The 19,612-nt window shown below is 38.6% G+C and overlaps 3 protein-coding genes across 3 annotated transcripts; 1 reads left to right on the top strand and 2 right to left on the bottom strand.

Annotated features, from left to right (window-relative positions):
• Positions 1 to 959: 959 nt before the first annotated feature.
• LOC122586619 lies at positions 960 to 1,904 on the bottom strand. Its single transcript, XM_043758595.1, has one exon. It carries the CDS (start codon positions 1,902 to 1,904, stop codon positions 960 to 962), a length of 945 nt encoding a protein of 314 aa, XP_043614530.1.
• Positions 1,905 to 13,832: 11,928 nt separating this feature from the next.
• LOC122586616 lies at positions 13,833 to 14,464 on the bottom strand. The gene is made up of 3 exons (XM_043758593.1): positions 14,444 to 14,464; positions 14,168 to 14,381; positions 13,833 to 14,104 (listed from the first exon to the last, which is right to left on the bottom strand). Exons 1-3 carry the CDS (start codon positions 14,462 to 14,464, stop codon positions 13,833 to 13,835), a joined length of 507 nt encoding a protein of 168 aa, XP_043614528.1.
• Positions 14,465 to 15,568: 1,104 nt separating this feature from the next.
• LOC122586615 lies at positions 15,569 to 17,656 on the top strand. Its single transcript, XM_043758592.1, has one exon. It carries the CDS (start codon positions 15,569 to 15,571, stop codon positions 17,654 to 17,656), a length of 2,088 nt encoding a protein of 695 aa, XP_043614527.1.
• Positions 17,657 to 19,612: the final 1,956 nt, after the last annotated feature.

Raw genomic sequence — 19,612 nt, 5'->3', positions numbered from 1 at the left:
CTACACTTTGCCTTGATTTGTCAATTCGTGATTGTTATCTATCAACTGATTACCTAATTTCGTAGATTAGGTTTGTATTTATACTAGTAGGGTTTTGGTTCGTGTGGGCTTAGGCCTTAATCGAAGAATTAAGCCCGAAACAATAATCAATCGATCTGCCGCGTGCTGACGTCATCACGATCCCAGTCCTACATGCTGATGACGTCAGCACGAGTTTTGACCCTTTGATTCTTTGTTTTACTTCGTTTGGCTCGTACATAACATCCAACCATCGTTTAAGCATCCTACGACACTTATAAACCTTGGTTCTATGTTCTTGTACCTGCAAAACAATATATAACACACAAACACAAAACAAAACATAAACAGATATAATATTGAAGTTCAAACGTAATCATTAAATACCAAGAAAGGTTCTTATTCAAATGATTAAATAACACAGTTCCTAAAACTTAAACGATAACCAAATCTATGTTGCGATTGTCACACGGATCTGCATCTACAATCACACAAGATGTTAGCGTTATGGACACTTAGCCAATCTATTCCTAAAATAATATCAAACTCACCCAAGGGGAAAGAAATCAAATTGGCTTGAAAAGTGTCCGAATAAATGTTTATCTCACAACCGCAAAACACATCATCTACCAATTCAAGTTTACCATTTCCAACCTCAACTTGCAATAGAGCATCTGATTTACATTTAGAACGAGGAATAACATGTACTAGTCTAGTAGCAACAAATGATCTATTAGCTCCGGAATCAAATAAAGTTCGCATGGGAACACCATACACAAAAAATGTACCTGTCACGACATCATTGCTTTCCTTGGCTTGTTCCACAGTTAATTGAAAAGATCTTCCTCTTTGGTTTCCTTGAGTTTGTTAAATCTTTCTTTCCGCCTCCTTTCTCCTCTCCGCTTGTCATTCTTCTTCACTTAACATTGGGCATGAGCTCCTCACATGCCCATCTTGAAACACCAAAGGGATTTGTTAGGCTTAGTCTTGCAATCACGGCTCATGTGTCCCGGTTTCCTACAATTATAACACCCTTTTTCCGTCGCCCTACACATTCCGAAATGATTCTTTTTACATTGTCGACAGAAAGGGATGTTTCTTTTCGTAAAGTTGCTCCCGGAGCCACCATCTTGCTTGAATCGTTTGTTAGGAGAATTGCTTTCATCATGCTTTCTTTTTAGTTCTCCTTCATCAACTCTAGATTGCTCGATCTCATGATCTCGAGCCACATCGACCAACATGGAGAAGGAATCCATTTGGCGCAAACTTATTTTCTCTCTCAAACTCTTTCTCAACTTCAGATAAAATTGCTCCTTCAACATTTGATCATTCTCTAAAAATTCTGGAAAAAAGTGGGCCTTGTCTAGGAATTGTGCGCGAAATTTTGTCAAACTTAGAGTTCCTTGATAATCGTGAAGGAATTCACTCCTTAACTTTGTCACCTCCGCTTCCGATCTAAACTCTTTGTAGAACATGGTTTTGAACTCGGACCATTCTACGAGTGCCATAGTAGCTTCACCCTTCACCGTCCACAAGTTGTCCCACCACCTTTTTGCGCTATCTCGGAGCATACTCACAGCAAACACAACCTTGAGATTTGGAGGGCATTGACTGGTGCGAAAATCCCCCTCAATTTCTGATACCCATCTTGTGCAAATAATGGGATTACGGTCACTGTGATAAACGGGTGGGTGACACATATCAAAATCTTTGTAAGTAAATTTCTTCTTATGTAGTTTTTCCCTTAACACTTCAACTTCTTTTTCACCATCACCGTCTTTCTTGTCTCTGCCTTTCCCATCTCGTTTTTCAAATTCTCTTTGAACGTTTGCAGCCAATTCATCCCTTATCATTTGAGCTATATGATTATTCATAGCTCCTTCCATGGTGTCATTCAACTTCTTGAGTAGGACAAGAGTATATTTCTATAGTGCTCTCCCAATTTGATTCGAGATATCCATGCTATTCTCGAGAAATATGGTTTCCTCTTCGCTTCTCCTACTATTTTCGGCTTCCTCATGATTGTGTTGTTCTTCCATACTATAATAAGGGTAGATGAAACATTTCAAACACATATCCTATCGCTACCCTATAAACTATAAGTCAAAACCTAAAACTTTATACTAGACTGTTCCTGATGTGTACAATCTAGTCTTAAATTTATAAACAAGAAATACCCTAGAACTGACTACTACACACTCTCAGGCAGTGGACCCGTTCGTATGCAATATAGCTTCAAGGTAAGTCCAGGTCGAATCCACAGAGACTAACAAGAGCAAGCGAGTTTTAAGTAGCTTAGACAAAAGATTGGATTTTAAAGACTTCACGTCATCTTGGATTTTGTTTGAGTTAGTAAAGATTAAAGTTAGCAATTCCTAAGAATTCAATTGAAAAGAAGAATTGCCGTATATCAAATAGAATTAAAAGATCATCCACTTCGACTCCATGACACACATTATTTAGGTTGCATCTATGTTAAAACCAATTCAACTTGTTGATTTTATAACGAGGTAGAACAAAGAACTTACTAGTTGCGCACCTAGCTTATTACCCTATCCGACCCATTAACCAATCTTTCGACCCCTAAGTTCCGGTGACAACCTTCCCTATCAAGACCTACTAAATTGACGAATTGTATTGTTATTGTAAACAATCTTGTCTATCGATTTTACCAAACCGTTAACACTTTGAATTCTATTATCTATTGTTGTTAATTATCTTGTTACCACAAGTGAACACCTATCAATTGTACCCAATCGACTAGAACAATGTACTCCTAAACCTAGATACCTCTAAATCATTCATACATTATCAATAAAACAGTAGATAAGAGCACAAGAACTCAAAACATTAAGATTATGACAAAACGTTTAACAATCAACTTGAATTTAAAGGATTATGCAACCATTATTCAATGTGTCACTTCATCTCAGTGGATGATGAAGTTATTTAGCTAGACATAATCATAAATAAGTCACAAATAGTAAAAAAAAAAAAGAGTAAACATCTTGTACCAAAGTGCGAAAGAGAATGAAAAGCTAAGAAAATCGACGTTTAAATGCCTTGAAACTCACGAGCAACCCTTAGATCTTGGTGGACGAAAAAGCTGCTGTATATTGCCTCAAAGAACCCTAAAATCGACTGGAAGTGAATGTGTATCGAATGGGAGGCTTTTGGTCTTGTATTTATAGTGAAAATCAAAAAGGGTTTATGCCGACTCAATTTCTACACCGCACACAACTTCCATGCGCCGCACAAAAGTGAAGTTTCCAAATATTGGGCGCCGGATATGCGCCGCATGAACCTCCTGTGCGCCGCACAGGGACTTTTGCCAAATTCCCTGATCAAAATTTCTTGTTTTCGTGCGCCGCATACTCCTCCTGTGCGCCGCATATAGCTCCAGAACTCACTAAACTTGTATTTTTCAACTCGTCTTCACTCGTGCTCCTCCAAGAACCATCCTAATGCATCTTTTAACCTTCAAAATGCTTCGAATATACATGTAATTTGCACATAATTAAGCTTAAAACGACTTAGAAATGATATGGAAATGTATATATAAATGGACATATCAAATCCCCCATACTTGAGCCTTGTTTGTCCTCAAGCAAACTCAAATTTCAAAACATTCATTCCCTTGGTTCACAATTGCAAAACGTGACAATAATCCAAAAAGAAGCAAAACCATAGGAATAGTTAAGCAGTTTTAATCTTAAATAAAAAAAAAATCGAAATGTTTGACAATATTTGAATGATCTACAAGCCTCGAGAATACGACTAAGCACTTTAATCAAATGAAAGAAGAACATCTCAACTAACTTTCTCCAACTAACAAACTATTGGGGTTGAAATATTGTACCAATCACTCGAAGCCTAATCGTGATGCATATATTTTAACCATAGGCTTGTAATAGAATCATCCCTATGTCGCCATGGCGCTAGCACCATATAACGTCTATCAAAAGAGGTAATAAACGGCTGTAATGTACAATTCTGGAGGCCTACAAGGGTCATTAACAATGTGTATGGAAATTTAGGGATATAATTGGTGCTAAAAGGAAATAACACAACAATTATAAAGTTTTACATTATAGTCTAGTCCACACAACCCATATTACTAGTTGCCATCTAACCACAACCCAAAAGACGTTCTCCCGACTCTACTACCCCAATAGACCGATTAAAACCGACACCATTGTGGTGTATTACCTTCAAACGACTTTTATCCACCATTACATACCACTTATCAACTTTCCACACATACCATCTTCAAATGAAAAGTATAATCAATCTAAGAACCTTTTAGTTGGTTTAAACAAACGTACCAACTAAAGCACCAATATTTAAACAATTGTTGGTTTAATTTTAGTTACCAACTTCCTTTGATTTGACAAAAATGAGGGAAATTCCAAATGACAGTCCAAGTTCGTTTTTTCTTCTTTTTCTCTTTTTTGTTTTTCATTTTTTTTATTCTTTCTCTTTTAAAATGAACTACTTTTACCCTATCTAATTGGTACCCCCTTTTATAACTTTGAAATTTGTTGACAAATCATAACTCGCACTAATTAGAATAATTTAGACTTGATCCATAATCATGACGACATCAATCTACCCCCAATAGAGAAATATACCAACCCGACACAACCACGACAACCCCAAATCATCCAACTAGTATAGGCAACTAATGACCAACCAAGGATTTCGACTATCGGTATGGTGAGGATATGTTACATATTTGAGTGGATTTAAACACAAACAAAAAGGCTAGGCTCAACAAGTTTTTCTAAGTGTATTTTGCACTAAAAATGAATGCAAACAAAGGTTTAAACAAGCGATATTCACTAACCAATGTGATTAGCTACTTAAACACATGCATACGAACATGGTTAAACAATGATAAACATAAACAAAGGGTGAATAAACAATCAACAAGGGATTAATCCTAATTTGCCTTTTTATCATCTAGCAAACTACAGGACGATCAACTAAGACAAGTTTTAGAATCAACGCAATCACCGGCACACTCATATCAAAGAAAGAAATAAACGGTAGCGGAAAATCAACCTCAAACTTGAACATCATTGTTCAGAACTCTAAAAGAGACCCTTACTTCCGGATAAATCCAAAAGCCTAAGAGAAGGACAAATTTACAAGGCTAATAGTTCCAAAACCGTACACCTATCATACTAAAAATGAAGCAAGATCTCACATATTTGGTTGTTTGGGGTAGAATTTTTACTTTTAGGACCTTGAATACGTTTTATAGTTTAAGTCCTTTTATAATGACTTTGTAATACTATACGGAATTAGAAGATCCTTGATCCTGTATTGATAATTATAGTCGTTAAATTTATGTTATCATGACATGTAAGGATCTTGATCTCTTCAAGATCTATGATTGAACTAACGAATATACGTCCAGTATATTGGATCTTATTTGCGAGAATTAGGTCAAAGATGTGTTTTATATTAAGAACGTGTTACAACGGCTAGTCTACCACTTCATCCACAAGAATCGGGATTGACAACGGAATTACTTGAGGAAGAATAGTTCTCAACGGTCATGTCAAGTCAAATCAACAAGGAAAAGTTATTCAAGGAAGATCCCAGATATTTCAGAGATACGGTTCAACGTCTAGCTCTAAATAGGAGGAAGGATTGATCTACACAAAAGGACGAACATGCACATTAACACTCTCACTACAACAACATCTACTCAGCAATCACCAACAACAAATAACTTAGTCGATTAGCAATTTGTATTTATTCAGTTCTTCATTTCGTTGTAATCACTTATTCAAAAACAAATATCATAATAAAAGAATAGCTGGAGGGTCGATTGCATCCTCCCGGGGTTTTTTACCTAAGATCACTTAACTGGATAAAAGGTTTTTCCTCGTCAACAAAATTTCGGTGTCTTTACTTTTATTTGCATTTCATTAAGATCTTTACTTTTATTCGTATTTCGTTAAGATTTAACTTTATTTGACACTATTTTACATTATCTTTAACCGTTTTCTTATTTACTCAAAGTATTTTGATCTCAAAGATCATTTCGAACTCGTTTCTAGAACAAACTCTTAGTTTAATTATTTTTGATAAGAAAACTTTCCTTTTTATTTGAAGATCCTTGAACACCAAACCCCACTTACAAATCTTCGGTTCATTAGTTGTCTAAAATCCTTTCTAAAATTATCATTAATTGACTAAACAAAGAACAAGGGATTAATCCTAATTTTGCCTCTTTATCATCTAGCAAACTACGGGACGATCAACTAAGACAAGTTCTAGAATCAACACAATCACCGGCACACTCATATCAAAGAAAGAAATAAACGGTAGTGGAAAATCAACCTCAAACTTGCACATCATAGTTCAGAGCTCTAAAAGAGACCCTTACTTCCAGATAAATCCAAAAGCCTAAGAGAGGGACAAATTTACAAGGCTAATAGTTTCAAAACCATACACCTATCATACTAAAAATGAAGCAAGATCTCTAATATTTTGTGTTTTGGGATAGAGTGTACTAGTCATATAATCAATCAAAAAGGGATTTGCCTATCTAATCATTCAAAACACATTTCACAATTTAAAATTTTAACCAAGGGAACATAGTTTAATTACTAATATGATTAAATCCTATATGACAAAGCAATTAAACTAAAAGGACAAGCAATCAAAAGGTCAAAAAGTCTCAAAAATCACCCAGATTTTTCCTATTTACCTCTCCGTCCATACTTGAGTTGTACAATGCCCCATTGCACAATGAACTAAAGACAATCTACGGGAAATAGGTAAAAGCAAAAATAAAAGAAATAAAAGATATCGAGAACTTGCCGGATTTTGGTAAATGTTTGTATGCTCGGTAGAATTATCAAAAATGAATGGGCGCTGAACTTACTGCCAGTATATGCACATGAATTGCTCCTTCTAAATGCATAAAACACAACCAAAGCAAAACTAAAACATAATAAGCATTAGAACATAATCAAACTAAATTGCCAACCCCCCCCCCCTACACAACCAAATAACTAACTAAGTACGGGAAAAAAATTTGTTTAAGTGCCAACAAAGGCATTACGAACCAAATGAAAGAAAAACTAAAATAAATATGCAAGTCAACTCCAAAGCTCCAACCAAACGAACCCAATATCATCACGATGACTCAATGCCCACGGAAACCAGCACCGCCATCAACCATAATCATAATCATATCAAGACTCAGGAGGATGGAAAATAGAATCCACACCATCTCCTCCAGCACGACCATCACCCTCAGAAAAGAAATCTCCACCCGGAACAATGTTTGGAGTACCCATAGTGGATCGCCCTCCAGCCTTGTCTCCTACCAGTGTATGATAGCTAAAATAATTCCCCTGATAACGTAGAGCACCGGTGTACATACCAAAACCCGAAGACTGAGATGCAGGGTCAAATGTGGGAGGTTGGAAGCTAAATTGCTCCTGCTGGTATCCCTATTGAGGGAAAAAGAATTCAAAAGCACGCTCACTGGGAGGCGTGATCTCTGGAGGCTCAGGCTCAAACTCGGTACGCTCAGGCTCGGGAAGAGACTCATTCTGCTGCCTATGATGCTCCTCCATCTGTCTCTCCTGGTCCACCACTCGATGCAACATACCGGTCATCGAGCGAGTCTGATCGAGTATCAAATCCAGCGACTCTTGCATACCAAAAATATGACCCTGCAAAGAAGAGAAGTCAAAAGCAGATGATGAAGAAGATGCACCACCCGTGAACCTAGGCTCACTAGTACCATCCTCACGACGTCTCCTCCGATCCGGTCTCTAATCTCCCTTAACATTACCAATAAAAGTATCACGGTTATTAACCGTAATAACCAAACCAGCCCGTCTCAAATCATCCAAACCAAATGGCAAACAAGGCGTCCTATTAATCCCTTTACTCAACCTCAACCCATCTACATGTAACATCCCGAAAATCAAAGAAATATAGTTCCCGCTAGAAAAGTTTGGGATCTCGGTGGGTTGCCATGTATCGATCTAAAACATAAGGAACACAAGCATATCGAGAATCACCACCCTCCTTAAACAACCGCATGAGCCAAACATTCTGAGGTGTGACCTTATCAACATGGTCACCGCGCTGCAAAAAACAGTGTGTGATCAACTTATGCAAAACACCCATCAAAGGATCCTCAATATGTGTATGCCTACTAGAAGATGACTTAACATCCCCCGAACCTCCAAGCTCTCTCCAATATGCATTAACATCACGATGATCATCAAAACCAGAGACTCCCTTATCAAAAACTCCATCAAGAAGGAAGTCATAGCCATTAATGTCCGACAAAGATCTCTCACCCAACATCCCCGTTAAATAAGCAAATTCAGGCACAGAACAGTGCCTTTGTATCCCACCTGCCCTGAAATGAATAACCTTCTTTGTGTAAAACTCACTCCTATTCAATCTAGTATCGACCCGAATTATGCTCAAGAACTCTAAGCACCACTCTCGAACCGGTGGAAAATCACAATCAAACGCTTCTTCCCACATCCTATAAGTTTTTATTTGACCATTGGAATTCCTATACTTACACTGCATCATCCCTTTCAATTCAGTAGCTATCCCCAAATTCTCTAACTCTCTCCAATTAACTATTCGTGATTGCAAAACCCATGGTAACGAATCTCTTGAAATTTATTGAGATAATGGATTCGTTCACGACATTCCGATCCCGAGAATGTTAACCACACATGAGTATCCGCTGGAAGATTTTATGCTCTTGCATCCAGTGGTACGTCTTTGTATGTGAAAGGGTCACTTGGTTCTGGGTTTGTATAGTCGTTACCTTCAATAATTCCCAGAACAAAAGCTGGGGCATTTGAAGAAGAAGCCACCGCATTTCCTCTCTGCAAAAAAACACACAAAACATTCATATAATCATAGTAGAACTTCAAAAATACCATAAACAAACCAAAACGATTACGAAAAATCAAAAAAAATGTAATCAGACCAGTCTGTGCAGCGCACAGAACCAAGAAACAACAAGTACTGTAGCATACTAGCCCCGACATGCGGCGCACACTTCCTTTGTGCGGTGCACAAAACCAATTTTCCAAAAAATCCTTGTTTTTCTTGCATTTTAATCCAATTAAATCACTTCCCACCTAAATTCAAATACTATTCAATCATCTTCAAGAACAAGACAGGTCAACAAAAGTCAACTCGACCTTTCCCAACCACTTTCGAATCACCCAAACCAAATCAAAGATGTTTTTCACAATTAATGACAAATTAAACAAACCCAACCTTAAACATCATCATACATCAGTTTCCCCCAAACTTAGTTCATACTCAAGAACCCTAATTCCAAATTTGAACATAAATCATGCAATTAATCCAAATCGAAACTAAATACAATCAATTAAAGCATATTCAAACCATTCCCAAGCAATAATAATCAAAAGCCCCAAACTTTTTCGAATTTCTTATAAACCCTAGATCCGAAAAATTCAAATTAAACACAAATTACTTGTTAAAATCAATTGCATTCATCATTAAAAACATAACCCATAACAAAGAATCAAGTAATTTTGTTTTATTCGAAATTAATTTGAAAAAAACCTTAAAAATTTTCGGATCTATCTCCTCCCAACAATGCAAGAAACCAATGGAAAGAGATAAGAGGAGAGAAACATACCCTAGATGTGCGAACCATGATGTTTAAACAAGAAAAACAAGAAGAAAATTCAAAACGAATGGAAGGATTTTGGTTTTATTTGAGAAAGAAAACAAGAACACTTAAAAACTTGTTTATGTTTGTTTGTGTGTGTAATGTCGACATCTAGGAGCACAAACAAAAGAACAACTAAGATTTCTGTGGGCCCCCATTATCCAAAGACAATCCAATCCAAAGTCAAATCAAACACGGTCAACGGCTGGTCAATCAATCGTGTGCGGTGCAAACATAACCTATGCGGCGTACAAAATAAAGTTTCAGGAAAATCACAAATTTGAAGTGCCTGATATGCGCCGCACACTCAACTTGTGCGGCGCACAAACCCTATTAAACAATCACAGAAAAATTTCAACAAGTTCCTATGCCCCGTACAAACATGCTATGCGGCGCACGAACCCTTTTTTCGACACTAAGAACTTACCTTGGCTCGTTTTGACTTACCGTAACACATCTGGACACTTCGGGACCTGCATATCTCAACAAAACGCTATAAAAACGAAAAATAAACATAACTAAACAAAGAAAACAAAAATCTTTTTGGTTTTTTTTAATAAAATTTTTCAAATGTTTTTGGGTTATGAGCAACGAAAAATGAAATAAAATGAAAATAAAAACACACGGGTTGCCTCCAGAGAAGCGCTTAATTTATAAGGAGTCGTTAGCTAGACTCACATCACCAATCACTTATCAATTGCTTAAAACGGGAGTTGATCAACCACAACTCCGTCACAAGCTTCTTCATTAAAAACCTTCAACCTATGGCCATTGACAATAAATGTTTCCCCATTTCCCTTATACAATTCCACATACCCCGAAGGATAAATATGTTTAATGACATAGGGTCTCATCCATCTTGAAGTCAATTTAGGTTGTTTCAACTTAAACATTGAAGTAAACAACAAAACTTTATCACCTACTTTGAAATCTTTCTTTCTCAACCTACGATCATGCCAAACCTTTGTCCTTTCTTTATAGAGCTTCGAATTTTCATAAGCATGCAATCTTAACTCATCTAAATCATTTAATTGTAACATTCTTAATTAAGTCCATATTACAATTTTAAGAGCCCAATAAGCCTTATGCTCTATCTCTAACAGCAAATGACATGTCTTTCCATACAATAACCGATAAGGTGTAGTCCCAAGTGGAGTCTTAAATGCGGTCCTAAAGGCCCACAATGCATCATCCACTTTCTTTGACCAATTTTTAGGATTATCACCTATGGTTTTCTCTAAAACTTGTTTTAAAGCCCTATTTGTATTTTCTACTTGGCCACTCGTTTGCGGGTGATAAGAATTAGAGAAACGATGATGAACACCATACCTCTCTAACACCTTAGCAAGTTGGTGATTCGCAAAATGAGTTCCACGATCACTTATTAAGGCCTTAGGACAACCAAAACGACAAAACAATTATTTTAAGAAATCTACCACAACCCTTGCATCATTTGTTGGCAAGGCCTTAATTAGCCTCGGCCCATTTAGACACATAATCAACCGCCACTAAAATGTAAAGACACTTATTTGAAGGCGGAAAGAGTCCCATAAAATCAATACCCCAAACATCAAAAACTTAGCAAACCTGAATGAAGTTTTGAGGCATCTCATCTCTCCTTGTGATGTTCCCTTGACGTTGACACGCATCACAAGTATCCACCAAAGTTTGAGCTTCCTTAAAAATCGTTGGCCAATAAAAACCTACATCAAACACTTTCTTACAGGTAATGGAAGGTCCATAATGACCACCGGTTGGCCCTCGGTGACATCCATCCAAGATCAAACGAGTCTCCCCTCCCGCAACACATCTTCTAATCATTCCATCTGCACAAACACGAAACAAATAGGGTTCTTCCCAATAATAATGCTTAACATCGGAAAAGAACTTTTTCCTTTGTTGATTCGTCCATCCTTTTGGAATCACCCATGCAACAAGATAATTAGCAAAATCTGCATACCATGGAACATTAGAAATACTCATCAACGATTCATCCGGGAAGGTATCATCAATATCATCTCCCCTTGGTTCCTCACGGTGAGGATCCTCTAACCTACTCAAGTGATCGGCCACCAAATTTTCAGCCCCTTACTTATTCTTTATCTCAATGTCAAACTTTTGCAAAAGCAAGACCTAACGTATGAGACAAGGTTTAACATCTTGTTTAGAAAACAAGTACTTAAAGGTTGAATGATCGGTAAAAACAATGGTCTTACTAAGCACCAAATACAACCTAAATTTATCAAATGTATACACAACAGCAAGCAACTCTTTTTCAGTAGTAGTGTAATTTTGTTGAGCACTATTAAGAGTCTTGCTAGCAAAATAAATAGGACGAAAATGATTACCTTCTCGTTGTCCTAAAACAGCTCCAACTACAAAATCACTCGCATCACACATTAGTTCAAAAGGTTGAGACCAATCAGGAGAAACCATAATGGGTGAGTGAGTTAAACAATCTTTAAGCTGTTCAAACGACTTTAAACAATCCGAATTAAACTCAAAAGGCACATCTTTTTCAAGCAAACGGGTCATAGGTCGAGTTATCTTTAAAAAATCTTTAATAAACCTACGGTAGAACCCGACATGACCAAAAAAACTTCTAACGCCCTTTACATTAGTTGGTGGAGGTAATTTAGCAATAACATCAATTTTAGTCTTATCTACCTCAATCCCCAAACTAGACACCTTATGCCCCAAAACAATGCCTTCTTTAACCATGAAATGACATTTTTCCCAATTAAGAACAAGGTGTGCCTGCTCACATCGCTCAAGCATCTTATCCAAGTTGGAAAGACACTTGTTAAAAGAATCACCAAAGACCGAGAAGTCATCCATGAAAACCTCCATAGATGTCTCCAACATGTCTTGGAATATCGCGATCATGCACCTTTGGAAGGTGACAGGAGCATTACACAATCCAAATGGCATCCTACGATAAGCATATGTGCCAAAGGGACATGTAAAGGTCGTCTTTTTCTTGATCATTGGTGTCAATGGGTATTTGGAAGTACTCGGAGAAACCATGAAGAAAGCAAAAATACTCATTTCTGGCTAACCGTTCGAGCATTTGGTCAATGAAGGGTAAAGGGAAATGGTCTTTACGGGTTGCATCATTCAATTTCCTATAGTCAATACACACCCGCCACCCGGTAACCGTCCTAGTAGGCACAAGTTCATTATGTTCATTAGTGACAACGGTCATTCCCCCCTTCTTTGGTACACAATGGACCGGACTTACCCATGGACTGTCAGAGATAGGATAAATAATTCTAGCATCTAAAAGTTTTATTATCTCTTTCTTAACGACATCTATCATATTCGGATTTAGCCTCCTTTGTCTTTGAACACTTGGTGTGAAATTTTCATGCAAATTAATCTTATGTTTACAAAATTCGGGGCTATTTCCGGGTATGTCAGTTGTACGCCAAGCAAAGGCTCTTTTATGAGCCTTCAAAACAATCATTAACTTACCTTTTTCATCATCCAAAAGTGATGAGGAAATGACAATGGGAAGAAGTGACTTACCTTCGAGGAATGCATATTCCAAGTGCTCGGGAAGTGGCTTGAGCTCCAAATCGGTTGGTGGATTTTCCACCGAAGTTTTAATCTTCAAACCATCCCTCTCAATCTCCTCAAAAGTCTCATCCTCTGGTGATGATTCATTTGTGCTTAACTCCATGATCTTTTTTACCATATCCGCAACCATCACTTGCTCCTTTTTAATACAAGCAAGCAAAGCTTCTCCTTCATCTGTGTCCAAAAAATTCATCAATTCCATTTTCAAAGCTTCGTCCTCATAAATCACATCAATCCTGAAACATGAATCATTAGTAGAATAAGGATGTTGCAAAGCTTTATCAATTGAAAACGAAATCCTATCATTTCCTATACCCAACGAAATAACTTTATCCTTGACACGAATGATAGCATCGGCCGTATATAAGAAAGGTCGGCCTAAGATAAGAGGCACCTTGGCGTCCTCTTCCATCTCAAGGATAACAAAATTGGCCAAAAAGACAATATGGCCTACTTTAAAACACAAATTTTCAGCAATCCCGATGGGGTACTAAAATGAATGATCGGCGAGCCTAATGTTCATCTAAGTTGGCTTTAAAGCCGCTAAAGACAATCGCCTATAAACTGAAAAAGGCATCAAATTAATGCTTGCACCAATGTCGGCTAAAGCATCACAAGTAAGCTTAGCATCAAGAGAACAAGTAATCAGACTACTCGCTGGATCTTCAAGCTTAGGAGGGATTTGATTTTGCACAGTTGTCGAATACTCCGCGTTGAGGAAAGTAGCCTTAGCTTCCTCTAGCTTCCTCTTATCCATCACAAGATCCTTGATGAACTTGGCATAATTCGGCATTCCTTAAAGCAAATCAACCAAAGACACGTTAATATAAACCGATTTAATCATGTCCATGAACTTACCATATTGTTCCTTGAGCTTATCCTTCTTCAATCTTTGAGGAAAAGGAATCTTAGGCTTGTATGCCTTCACCTCGGGTTCAACAACTGCCGGTTTAGCTACCAGTGTAGCCATCGGTGTAGTAGATGTAGATGGAACGACTAGTGATTTCACGGCTGGGTTCGACTCCTCTACAATCTCTTCATCAACTTGATCATCTTCACTCTCACTATCAACCTGCATAGGAACATTAGTAGCACTAGAAATAGGAGGAGAAATATGAGAGTTTACTACCTTACCTGACCGAGTAGTAATGGCATTTACATGCTCATTCCTAACATTCGGGAGTTGATACTTATTACCTCCATCATTTGAACCGGAAGGCTTAGGATTTTGTTGGGTGTTACTTGCCAAAGAACTTTGCTGACGATTTAAATTACCCAACCTATCAAGCCTTACACCTAAATCCTTGATCGCCACTTATTGACTTTTGATATTTTGATTCATCTTATCATTCAAAGCAGTGATATTGGTGCGGTAGTTCTCATTCTTCTTGTCTTGATCCACCATAAACTTCTTCACAAAATCCCTAAGCTCGGCATTAGGATCAACAACTTCAATAGGTTGAACTTTTACACCTCCATCTCTGTTTCCTTCCCATGAAGCTCCCAACCTAGACCTGTAATTTCCTGCACCATTAGAGTTTAAGTTAGAGTTAGAATTTCCTTGGTAACAGTTTTGGAACGCTCCATTCCTTTGAAATAGCCCTCGATTTGCAAACGATGCTTGGTATTGATTTTGAAAATAATCAACTTTTTCTTTCCTTGGCGCTTTATCACAATCTTCTGTGTAATGCCTATCACCACAAATGTCACAACCCGCAACCGCCGTCTTCAAATCCTTCTCAATCAAACTAAACCTACCATCCATACTTGCAAATTGCTTATCCATGTGACTTGCCAAAGCCTTAATTTCAGCCACAATGATACGACCCAGTCTGCTACTACACAGGCCCAGGCCCAACCCCAGATTGAAGGCAGACCCAAACGCATCAAACAAAAGCCCAATAGGTTGTTGGATTAAGGAGTCCAGTCATTAGGAGTTGGTTACCAGCATGTTTATTTCTGCACGTTTATTTCTGTTACTTTTAGTATTGAAGTGTCCAACATAGTTGCTTGCATTTAGGATAAGATAGTGGTAGATCATGGCTAAGAATAAGGGAAGGGACATGGTGGACATGCAAACATGGCATGGTGTACATGTAATCTCATGCATCTTTAAATACTTGTAGTTTTTGCATTTGGAATATATCAGAAAATTGCCCCAAGAACTCTTGTTTCTTCTCTTAATTCTTTGGAGTGTTTGCCTACTAAAAAAGGCTCTATCATTTTGGTGCTTTCATTCACGTCTCAACATCCTCCATTATGCCACCGCGAAAAGACGCTTCTTCCTCGGATGAAATGTCATCAACTTCAAATGACCAATTAAACCAACTGATTACCATCACCACAAATTCTGCAAACAACCAAGCCAACCTTAACACCCAAATTGCAGCATTAGTCCAAGCCACAACCAACCTCAACGCCAAACTTGATGCCCAAACCGAAAACACAGCCCGGCTCATTAATCAGGTCACCAGACTCACTGACCGTTCCACTTCTGAATCCGACGAAGAAGAGCCTACCCGTCACCACGTTAACCGCGACCAACCACGCAACCCAAGACCACCTAAAATTCAACTCCCCAATTTTGATGGCTCACATCCTTTAGGGTGGATATTTCAAGCAGAAAACTATTTCACATATTATCAAATTCCACCACAAGAAAGAGTCACCCTCACAGCATTTCACTTCGTGGGCGATGCATTAACATGGTACCAAAACCAATCTTCAAATGGCCTACTTGGAAACTGGACGGCATTTAAACGATCCGTTGAACTTCGCTTCGGCCCATCAACATTTGACAATCATGAGGCTGCCTTATTTAAACTTCATCAACAAGCAACGGTGACGGAATACCAAACCGAATTCGAACGTCTCAACAATCGTATTACAGGTCTCTCAGCCCAAACATTACTCAATTGTTTTATTTCTGGGCTTAAACCTGAGATACAGGCCGAATTAGCTATCATTAAGCCCAATACCTTTGAAGCAGCATGTGGCCTAGCTAGACGTGTTGAGGATAAATTCAACCATTTATTCAAATACAAATCACCTTATGCAACAAAATCTTATTCTACAACAAACTTCTCCATAAACCCGATATCCACTCCTATTTCCACGTCCCTAGCACCCACCACCAATTTCACAAAACCCACGACTACAACACCACCTGTAATGACTACACCACCATTAATGTCGTCGCCACCCAAACCCTTACCATTAACTAAACTATCACCTGAAGCTATACAACTACGTCGAAAAGAAGGTTTGTGTTTTCGATGCCCCGAAAAGTTCTTTCCTGGCCACAAATGTTCACCTCCACAATTCTTGCTGATTGTGGATAATGATGATCAGATCCTTTCTCAAAACGAACCCCCCGATCCACAGGAAACAAAAACAGCAACCCCACAATTCATGTCTTTATCTGATGCGGCCTATTTTGGTATGTCCTCACTACAAACTCTTCGTATCACAGGATACATCAACGGCAGTCCAGTCACAGTTTTGGTAGATTGTGGTAGTACCCACAATATAATACAACCACGAATTGTATCAAGGTTGGACCTCCCAAAAAAACCGCTACAACCCTTTGCGGTTATGGTTGGTAACGGTCAAAACATTCACTGCCAAGGGCACTGTCAAGACGTCCCATTACAACTTCAAAAAGCAGATTTTCAAATTCTATTTTTCGTTTTTCCAGTACAAGGAGCCGATGTGGTCCTTGGTATCGCTTGGTTGGGGACCCTTGGACCAATTATTGCTGACTTCTCCATACCAAAAATATCCTTTACCATCAATGGTAATTCCATCACCCTAACAGGAGAACCCATGAACAAACAGGTACTTTCAAGCTCCTTATCTTCTATGCTTCGCCATGGGTCAATTGATTCACTTCATGCCTTACTTTTGGAACCCTCCAGCAACACCACAGATTCATTAACCAATTCCGACCCTCTCATCACCAACTTACTGAATGAATTTCAAACTGTTTTTGCTACACCACATACATTACCACCTTCACGACCCCATGACCACCAGATACCCCTACTCAATGACAACAAACCAGTAAATGTGAAGCCATACCGATACCCTCATTTTCAGAAAAAAGTAATGACCCAATTGATTGACGAGATGCTGCGCGATGGAATCATACAACCTAGTCAAAGCCCGTTCTCCTCACCGGTTTTATTAGTGAAGAAAAAGGATGGTACCTGGCGTTTTTGTGTAGACTACCAAGCTCTAAACGCAGTCACCATTCGTGATCGTTTTCCAATCCCAACTATTGATGAGCTCTTAGACGAACTTAATGGTGCAAACATCTTCTCTAAAATTGACCTCCGTTCGGGCTAGCATCAAATTCGCGTGGCAAAAGAAGATATCCACAAAACCGCTTTTCGTACAACGGATGGCCATTATGAATTTTTGGTAATGCCGTTTGGTCTAACCAATGCTCCATCAACGTTTCAGTCGGCTATGAATGATCTTTTTCGGTCGGTTCTACGCAAGTTTGTCTTGGTGTTTTTCGACGACATTTTGATTTATAGTGCTTCGAAAGAAGATCACTATGCTCACTTACAGTTTGTTTTCCAAACCTTAAAGGATCATCAGTTCCATGCAAAAGCATCAAAATGTGTCTTCGCCGTAACCGATATCTCGTTTTTGGGACATCGTATTTCAGGCAGTGGTGTAAGTCCGGAACCAGAGAAAATAATTTCTATTCAACAGTGGCCGAAACCAAACTCTTTCACCACATTACGAGCATTTTTGGGTATTACAGGGTACTATCGTCGATTCGTGCCACAATATGCTCACATAGCCACACCATTAACCGACCTTCTCAAAGATAAGGAATTTAGCTGGAACGATAAAGCCGAGAACGCATTCACCACCCTCAAAACTCATATGCAAAATCTTATCACACTGGCCTTACCCGATTTCTCAAAACCGTTTGATGTCACTACGGATGCTTCGGGGTATGCCATTGGGGCTGTTCTGTCACAAAACAATCGACCCATTGCATTCTTCTCAAAAAAACTTTGCCCCACCATGCAAGCCCAATCCATATACACTAAGGAATTGTATGCTATTATGGAATCCGTTCGTAAATGGCGTCAATACTTATTGGGTAGCCACTTTCGTATCTATACCGACCATCATAGTCTCAAGCACATGTTAACCCAAACAATTCACACACCAGAACAACAAAAGTGGATCACAAAGCTGTTAGGTTACGACTTCAAAATCCACTTCAAACCGGGAAAAGAGAACACTGTGGCGGATGCATTGAGTAGAGTTGAGATACCTGCAATGTTGGCCTTATCTCATGTGACAGCACCTTGGCTAAATGAGATTAAGCATTACTATAAAGATCACCCAACGGGCATTGAAATCATCCAACAAATCACACCAGATCCAACAGCGTTCCCTCATCATCTCTACAAAGATGACCTCGTTTATGTCAGCGGCAAAATTCTGGTTCCACCAATTGGGAATGTAAGAGAAAGATTATTACAAGAATTCCACTCGTCTCCGGTGGGGGCCATTCGGGAAGCACAGCTACATTCAAAAGGTTATCCACTTCTTTTTCATGGTTGGGCTTAAAGAAAGATGTTATCTCCTTTGTCAGGAATTGTGATGTATGTCAAGCTGTCAAGATGCCCACACATAAACCTTATGGTTTAATACAGCCACTACCGGTTCCTGAACAAACTTGGCACGACATCTCCATGGATTTTGTCACAAATCTACCTCCATCAAAAGGTAAAATAGTGATTTGGTGATCGTTGACCGTTTGTCAAAATTTGCACACTTTATTGCTCTTCCATCGCATTATACAGCAGTCTCCCTCGCTACCATTTTCATGAAAGACATTTATAAGCTGCATGGTTTACCAAAAACCATAGTTTCGGATCGCGATCCGATTTTTGTTAGCACCTTCTGGCGAGAAATGTTCAAACAAATGGGCACAAAGCTATTACATTCAAGTGCTTATCACCCGCAGACGGACGGGCAAACAGAAGTAGTAAACCGCTGTCTAGAGGCGTACTTGCGCGCATTTGTTTTTGATACACCATCGAAATGGGAAAGGTACTTACATATGGCAGAATTTTCTTATAATACCCATTTTCACAGTTCAATCAATATGACGCCATTCAAAGCACTTTACGGCCACGAAGCTACGTCTGTTCATGATTATGTTCCGGGAACCAATTCCAATGCTTCTATTGATATGTCTCTTTCGAATCATCAAGAAATTATAGAAGCTTTAAAAAAGTCTCTGGAAGCTGCACGAGCTCGCATGGTCAA

Source organism: Erigeron canadensis, chromosome 2 (genome assembly GCF_010389155.1).
Source record: "Erigeron canadensis isolate Cc75 chromosome 2, C_canadensis_v1, whole genome shotgun sequence".
Classification (NCBI taxonomy): Eukaryota; Viridiplantae; Streptophyta; class Magnoliopsida; order Asterales; family Asteraceae; genus Erigeron; species Erigeron canadensis.
The sequence above is the reverse complement of the archived record's forward strand: the minus strand, read 5'-3'. Positions and strand labels throughout refer to the sequence as shown.